Source organism: Ziziphus jujuba, chromosome 2 (genome assembly GCF_031755915.1).
Source record: "Ziziphus jujuba cultivar Dongzao chromosome 2, ASM3175591v1".
In the NCBI taxonomy this organism is placed as follows: Eukaryota; Viridiplantae; Streptophyta; class Magnoliopsida; order Rosales; family Rhamnaceae; genus Ziziphus; species Ziziphus jujuba.
In genome coordinates this window covers 16,647,928-16,656,309 of record NC_083380.1, presented here as the reverse complement: position 1 = coordinate 16,656,309, position 8,382 = coordinate 16,647,928, and the positions used below count along the sequence as shown (strand labels likewise).

At 35.1% G+C, this 8,382-nt stretch overlaps 1 protein-coding gene across 1 annotated transcript; it reads left to right on the top strand.

Moving 5' to 3' along the window:
- Positions 1-327: 327 nt before the first annotated feature.
- On the top strand, positions 328-7,653 carry LOC107406719 (kinesin-like protein KIN-14P). The gene is made up of 21 exons (XM_060814256.1): positions 328-472; positions 572-729; positions 851-961; positions 1,241-1,466; positions 1,606-1,733; positions 1,836-1,919; positions 2,057-2,134; positions 2,228-2,320; positions 2,428-2,457; positions 2,742-3,473; positions 3,561-3,642; positions 3,729-3,824; positions 3,902-4,081; positions 4,255-4,361; positions 4,470-4,646; positions 4,806-4,972; positions 5,066-5,319; positions 5,467-5,630; positions 5,871-6,397; positions 7,012-7,118; positions 7,245-7,653. Exons 1-21 carry the CDS (start codon positions 358-360, stop codon positions 7,301-7,303), a joined length of 3,675 nt encoding a protein of 1,224 aa, XP_060670239.1. The 5' UTR covers positions 328-357; the 3' UTR covers positions 7,304-7,653.
- Positions 7,654-8,382: the final 729 nt, after the last annotated feature.

Genomic DNA, 8,382 nt, shown 5'->3' with positions numbered 1-8,382 from the left:
ACTTCTAAGTTGAATGTCAAATATTTAAACTGCTGTCACTTTGTTATATAGTTCAAGCATCACTATTCAAGTTAAACACATGGCATTGGTTCTGCAATGTGCTCTTATTGTGTCAATTTGGCATGACCGGAACTGTTGAAGACATGATCCAAACTAATCTGTTTTATTTTGATTTCTATTAGCAGATTATTTGTTCATGTTATGGATGATTCTTGATAGTGACATTACAATAATTATGTGCTTTTTATCTTAACTGCTGTTTTAATGCACAAGGATTTTTCTTTTACTGTTTTTTTTTTTTTTTTTTTTTTTTTTCTATTTAGCTTTGAAGGTTAAGCTCCTTGGAAGTAGCTGATCATGAAGTCCTCATCAACTAACGACAAAAATGAATATAGTAGACTTGACAACTCAAAGATGGCTGGTAATGGGGATATTTCTGAGCAAACAATGCATAATAATGGTGAAGTAGCAGGTAAAAGAATGCTAGTTTCCTCCATTTATTCTCACTTGTCACTTTACTATTGCATGTCTAACACAGTCTTGGCAAATATCCATTTCCAAATCTCTCCAGGAAAGCAACGAAGAATTTTGGTTGAGTGGTTAAATAGTACAGTTCCTAATCTAAAATTACCAACAAATGCTTCAGATGAGGACTTGAGAGCATGCTTGACTGGTGGTCCCATTTTATGTCGACTATTGAACAATCTTAAACCTGGTTCTGTGAATGAGGTTGCTAAAACTTGAAATACTTTTACCCTTTTGTTTGTCCGATTCTTTTCTAACTGAGTTGTACAGTTAATTTCTGGTTGGGTGTTAGGCTGAATTTTCTAATATGCAATTTCTCTTCTAGGTAGGTGATTTTGACCATTCATCAATGTCCGGCTCAGAATATGTTACAAGGTTTTTGGAAGCAATGGATGAATTGCAGATGCCCAAGTTTGAACAGTCAGACCTAGAGAAGGTATCGCATGCAATTAGACATGTCCTTTCCTTTTGAGATGCATGCAGTTCTAGGTAATGAGCATATATAAATATGTTATGTATGAGGAAGTTTGTTATTTATTGCTTTCTATCCCAAAAAAAAAAAAAAAAAAAAGTTTGTTGTATATTGCATTGTGTTATCCATCATTAATCAGTCTATGCTATACGATGTCATTCTCTTAATCTCTCTCTCATTGTTGAGTTTGTTAAATCACCACCGAGGTTGGTATATGTACTATAACAGGTTTATGACTTGCAGGGATCTATGAAGACTGTTATAGACCGCCTTTTAACACTTAAATCACAATTCACTTCAAGTGTTACTGGAGATAACAATTCTTTAACCTATTCAATTGATAAATCTGAAAGTCCGCATGGTGATGCATCTCCCCGTGGCCATTATTCTCCATTAACTGGAGAAGAGAGGCGCAAGGTTTTGTCTGAGTCAAAATTTCAGCGTCCACTTCGAAGTCCCATAATGTCAGGTATGGATGCAACTAAGAATGGTAAAGGCTCTTGGCTGTCAAACCAGAGACCTGGGAGTTAATCCCACCTTCATCAAGGTTTGAGGGAAATTGAAGACTTTCCTTCTTGATGATGTTTATGCAATTTTCTCTTCCACAGAGCCATCAGCTGCAGCAATGCATCATGTTGGGCACAAGTTCCATGAGGTTTTTCAACTAAGGCAAGGACGCTATGCAGATCTTCCTGCTGCAAAACTTTCAGAGATGATGAAATCTAACAGTTTAGATGTAAGTTTCTTGTCAATGTTCCTTTGATAATTGATCAGGTTTCTTTCTTTGATCTTTTAGATTTGATGCATCTTTAATGCATTTCAGCATCTCTTGTTGCAGAATGCTCCAACTCAATCACTTTTGAGTGTTGTGAATGGAATACTGGATGAAAGTGTTGACAGAAATAATGGTGAAATACCTCATGTAAGTTACCGGAAAGCATGTAAAAGTAAATTATTAACATGTTTTTAAACATATAGTTGGATGTACATATGCAAGTTTTAATTGTAGGTACATATATTCAAGGGTTTATCTTCTCTGATGTTACATTTGTTGCTCAGCGTGTGGCATGTTTGTTGAGAAAAGTGGTGCAGGAGATTGAGCGGCGTATATCAGCTCAAGCAGAACACTTGAGAACTGTAATATATTCATGAAACTGTAAATTTTGATAGTCTTTCTCATTCTTCTACGATGCGATTTATTAACTTTTTATTTGTATGGTCTGTATCCAGCAAAACAATCTTTTCAAGGCTCGTGAAGAGAAATATCAATCTAGAATAAGAGTACTTGGAGCCCTTGCATCTGGGACTAGTGAAGAAAGTGAGGTATAATAATTAATTTCAGTCAACAGATTAGCAGTGGAAGGCCTTATGTCTTCATATATATTTTTACTCTGGTAACGCTACTTGTTAAATGAAAATTTTCATTACAGATAGTTATGGACCGGCTACAGCAAATGAAGGTATTGCTCGGAGCAAATGCAGAACACATTCATTTTTTGAACCCATGAATATCTTATGTCCTGTTTTGTGATGCTATCATGTTGAGTTTGTTTGTTGTTACTTACAAACTTCTTCGCATTCTTGCTTAAATTCCAAGTGTCTATTTACTGGTCACTGCCATTTATATCAAGGAGTTCAAAGAATTGCTCCAGTCATTGTGACTTTGAGCAGTAAAGGAAAAAGAATATGCATATTTTACTTGTGAAAATTTGGTTTTTTTAGTAGGAATTTCTTCTCATGGCAGAATGAGAAGGCTAATTTGGAAGAAAAGAAGAAAACAGAGGATGAGGATGTCATCAGGTTGATGAAAGAGAAGGATCAAAGCACTCTAGAAATTTCGGCATTGAAGCAAGAGTTGGAAATAAACAAAAAGGCATATGAGCTGCGTTACTTGGAGATGGAAAACAAAGCTAAAAGTGCTAAAATGGAGGTTGAAGAAAGGGTAAAGGAATTGGAAACAACCAAAAAGACGTATGAAATGCGTTTCTTAGAGATGGAAAACCAAGCTAAAAGTTCTAAAGGAGAGGTTGAACAAAGGTTACTAGAGGAATTGGAGACAACCAAACAGATGTATGAAATGCGTTACTTAGAGATGGAAAACAAACTTAGAAGTGCTAAAGAGGAGGTTGAACAAAGGTTATTAAAGGAATTGGAAACAACCAAAAAGATGTATGAAATGAGTTACTTAGAGATGGAAAACAAAGCTAAAAGTGCTAGAGGGGAGGTTGAAAAAAGGTTAAAAGAATTGGAAACAACCGAAAAGACATATGAAATGCGTTACTTAGAGATGGAAAACAAAGACAGAAGTGCGAAAGCGGAGGTTGAGGAAAGGCTAAAAGAACTTGAGCACTTCTTGGCAGAATCAAGGAATAAGGTGAAAGAGCTAGAGGCATCTTCAGAGTTGAAATTCCATAGGTGGAATAAGAAAGAGCAGAGCTGCCAAAGCTGTTTGGATTTCCAATTGGGTGCTCTGCAGGTGTGCCTTTCATTTTGTTTTCTCTTTACTGTTCTGATTTTTAAATCATTTCTTCCAACTAAACTTAAGAAATTTTGGAACATTCAGGAGTTCAGGTTCTCTTCTGAGGCCATTAAGCAAGAAATCCTGAAAGCAAACAGGATTTACACTGATGATTTTAACCGCTTAGGTAGCAATTGTTACTGGAACTTGTCACTTTGGTCATGCAGTTTGTGCTGTTAGGTTCTCATGGGTTGCAGCTTTACCTTTGTTCAGGAATGAAATTTCAAGCGTTAGCAAATGCAGCTGAGAATTATCATGTGCTTCTAGCGGAAAACCGGAAACTATTTAATGAAATTCAGGAATTAAAAGGTGCCACTCCTTAATTAGTTTTCCTTTGTTGTATATTTTTGAAGTATTTGAATTCACATCTTAATTTTCCTGCATAGGAAACATTAGAGTCTATTGCCGGATAAGGCCATTTTTTCCTGGTCAAAGAGAGAGACGAACAATCGTAGATTATATCGGTGAAAATGGGGAGTTGGTAATTGCAAATCCGACCAAGCAAGGGAAAGAGGGCAATCGATTGTTTAAATTTAATAAGGTCTATGGTCCAGCTGCAACTCAAGGTTTTCTTCTATATGTTTTGGATTTTCTATATGTTATATGGATTTAGTAGATCAATTTGTGTTTACTTTTTGTGAAGTAGTTCCTATGTAGATACTGTTAATTATCGTGAATATGATTTTCTTACCATGAACATTTTTTTATGCCTTACTCAAATGATCTTTAATTGTGGCAGCCGAGGTATATTCTGACACGCAGCCACTGATACAATCTGTTCTTGATGGATATAATGTATGCATATTTGCTTATGGTCAAACAGGTTCAGGGAAAACCTATACAATGGTAGAGATATTCTTTTTTATCTCAATAATCATTACTTTAAATTTCATCCTGAAAAAGGAAATGGACTGGTTTGTTAAAACAAAATTTACTTTCCTATTTTTCTCTCAGACTGGTCCAAATGCAGCCACTGAAGAGAAGTGGGGGGTCAATTATCGAGCTTTAAATGACCTTTTTTTCATCTCTCAGAAGAGAGGAAGCTCCATTTCTTATGAAATTGGGGTTCAAATGGTTGAAATATATAATGAGCAAGTGAGGGATCTGCTATCAAGTGATTCTCAAAAGAAATATCCTTTTTTTATTACCTATATATGCTGCTTCAATAAAATGTGAAAAAAAAAAAAAAAAAACACTTTATAATTTGGTGACAATTTTGAGCTTCTAGCATCGTTTTTGCTTCTGTATTTTCTCTTTTTGGTAGTATCCTTTGTTTCCCTTGATTTGCACACACTTGGGATTTTGACACACTCTCAACCCAATGGACTAGCTGTACCTGATGCTACTATGCTCCCTGTTAAATCAACCTCAGATGTTATAGAATTAATGGATACTGGATTAAAGAACAGAGCTGTTGGTGCCACAGCCCTTAATGAAAGAAGCAGCCGCTCACATAGGTTTGTGTACTAATCTGAAGATGAATTGTATCGCCTTATTATAAATTTCCGATTTGAGTTGTGATTTTAATTCATCTAGGCATGTCTTTACAGTGTTGTCACCATTCATGTCCGCGGGACGGATTTGAAGAGGGGTGTTGCTTTGATTGGTAATCTTCATCTTGTAGACCTTGCGGGAAGTGAAAGGGTAGATCGATCAGAAGTAGTTGGAGATAGACTTAAGGAAGCACAACATATAAACAAATCACTATCTGCTCTTGGAGATGTCATTTTTGCTCTTTCACAGAAGAGCCCTCATGTACCATATCGAAATAGCAAGCTTACTCAAGTCCTCCAAAGCTCTTTGGGTACTACTTGATGCTCTCTTTTTTTCTCTTTATAGGCACAACCTGTCTTGAATTGCTTCATAGTTCGTACGAGATTTGTTTATGTGGCTTGAAAAATTTTATGGTTTTCTTTACCTCAGATATTACTTTCTGGTTTTTGTATGATAGGTGGACAAGCAAAAACACTTATGTTTGTGCAACTTAATCCCGATGCAATTTCATTTTCGGAAAGTTTAAGTACCTTGAAGTTTGCTGAAAGGGTATCTGGAGTTGAGCTTGGTGCGGCACGAAGCAGCAAAGAGGGAAGGGATGTTAGGGAATTAATGGAGCAGGTTTTTCTTATATCTATTTAGTACCTCTTTTACTTGCAGATTGCACCGGAAAACAAAAATATGAATAACACGCAAATGAATCTCTTTTATTCATGATTTGCTTAGGAAGCCAGATATTTTGTAAAACAATTAGCATCCATCATTTTTAAAATTAGTTCTTGAACTTCCCTTTTGACTGATCTATAGCTTGTTTGAAAAATGTAGTCCAAATTATTGATTTCCAAAGTATTCTTGCTTCAGGTGGCTCTTCTTAAAAACACTATTGCCAAAAAGGACGAGGAGATTGAGAGGTTGCAGTTGCTTAAAGATCTGAAAAACGTGTATCCTGGAGTAGATGGTGGTGAGAAACGTGTGACAAGCTCATTAAGGTATGGATCTTCCTCTCCAAGCAGAGATTCTGTAGGTGGAACTCCTGAGCAAGGACGGAAACCTTCAGGCGGGACAGGCTTAGGGCGTACAGAGAAATCAGCTTCTGATCCTGAGATTTCAGGATACAGTAGTGATAAGCATTCTGAAGCTGATTCCCAGCAGTCCTCAGAGGACGTAAAGAACCAGAATGATGATATCCACCAATCAAAAGTTGCCAGAGGTGACAACATAGGTCAGAATATTCATGCAGATGATGAGATATTAGGATTTGGAGATGGTGATTATGAGGAGAGATTGAGTGACCTTTCTGACAGTGGTATTTCTGTCGGAACAGAAACCGATGGCTCTGTCGAAAATGTGATTTTGAATGATGGTGCAAAATCAGACAACTTGGATAGGTGATCATTTTCTTATGTTCCCGATAGTATTTATTTTTTTCTCCTCTTGCCTACATTTATATACGGAAATATTCTAATGGGCAACGGCATGCTATGTTGCCCGAAAGTTCTTTGATTTAAGGTATTCTGGCCATGAATCAAAGAGTTGGCGGATAACATAGCGTGTTCGACATCACACTGTAAAATATTCCTGCAGATATATATATATATATAATTTTGCTATGATAGGTGTCTGTCTCCCATTATAATATTTAGACAACCTGTTTTATGGATATATTTATATATATAATTTTTCTATAATAGGTGTCCATGTCCAAATAATGGTGCATGATACACATCCCACCAGATGTGCTAAAAAATTCTTCTTCACATTCCACCATATTTGGCAGAATCAACATAATCAATTGACACCCAGATTATGGTGGAGGATTGACAGCCATCATAGAATTGCTGTATATAATACATGCATACTATTTATTCTAGATGTGATTGAAATATATGTCATGCCTTGGAGTTGGATATGGACCCAATTGGGATTTAAACCGAACATTGTTACATGCTTAAGTCTTATGCAAGCAAGAAACCCTAATTATAATTTTTCCTTACATATTCAGGACTAAGAAGACTTTATCAAAAATTTCTCGACCCTCACAGAGACCTGGACTAACGGCCTCAACTACTGCATCAGCATCGAAGGGCTCACCGAAGGTCGTCTCATCAGGTATTACCTAAATTTTACAACTCTCCATATAAAATTCCTTTTCTTCTCAGCAGGCAAACATGTGTTAGTACCCTTTTGCTAACATTTTGACCATGCAATATTTGGTGCCATGGTTGTTGATTTCAGGCATGAAAAGAACTTCCAGCGCTAATTCTTTAAAGCCGCCATCCAGACGGTGGCAGTAGAAGTGAAGGCAGTTGTGACGATCCTTTTTTATTTTTTATATTTCATTTTCAATTTTCGTTTGGGGGGTAAATTTCGTGTTATATATGTATATAACTTCATTTCTTTGACATCTTGTTTGCTCTTTCATACCCACTTCATTTTGTAGTTATTGACAGGTTTCTTAAGCAATCTCTTATATCTAGCTATTTCTTACTCTACCATTTCATCTGTGTTTGGTGGCCAGTTTTGTATTAATACTCAAATTGATAAATTTTGTGACATTCAATTTTTTTTTTTTTTTTGGCCTTTTACAGAACAGTAATTACAATGGAATTTGTATATGTATATGATGTATTAATAATATAATCGAAATTCTAAGCTCATATGATTTAGCAATCATATTAGGGCACCAAACTTGTTTGCCAATTTTTTAGATGACAAATATGATATATATTTAGTTGATTGAAGGTTGACCTGACTATGTGATGTATTTTTAATTGATTGAAGGTTCACTTGTCTATGTGGTTGGATTATATTAATTCGTCAACTGTTCATGTATTGCCACATCAGTTGGTATCTAAAATGTTGGAAAAAGACAGAGAGCAGTAATCATGATTTAATGTATTTGAAATGAGGATGCGCTTAATTTGTCCAATATTAATTGTTGTTATTGTTTTAATGCATATTAGATTATTTTTCATGCAGTGTGTTTAATTTGTTAACAAAAGGTGATAATGATTATAATTTGATGAACTTTGTGGGTTAATAACAAAAATATAAAGCTATAATTTATTGATAGACAGAAATATTGATTAGGTTCATTACCAAAAATGAAAAAAATAAAAAAAATATTGATTAGGTTAAAAAAAATATATATATTAACAAATCTTTTTTTACTCCGTAAATAAAATATTAATAAATCTTATTTTTCTCCATAAATAAAATATTAATGAATATTTTTTTGTGAATAAGTTATTAATAAATTTTTTTAACTTTTTTTTTATGCGGAGAAAAATATTAGTCTCTTTCACAGTGATATAAACTATCTATTCCACGGTTTCTATCGTCCTCTTTCACAGTGATATAAACACAAACCTAT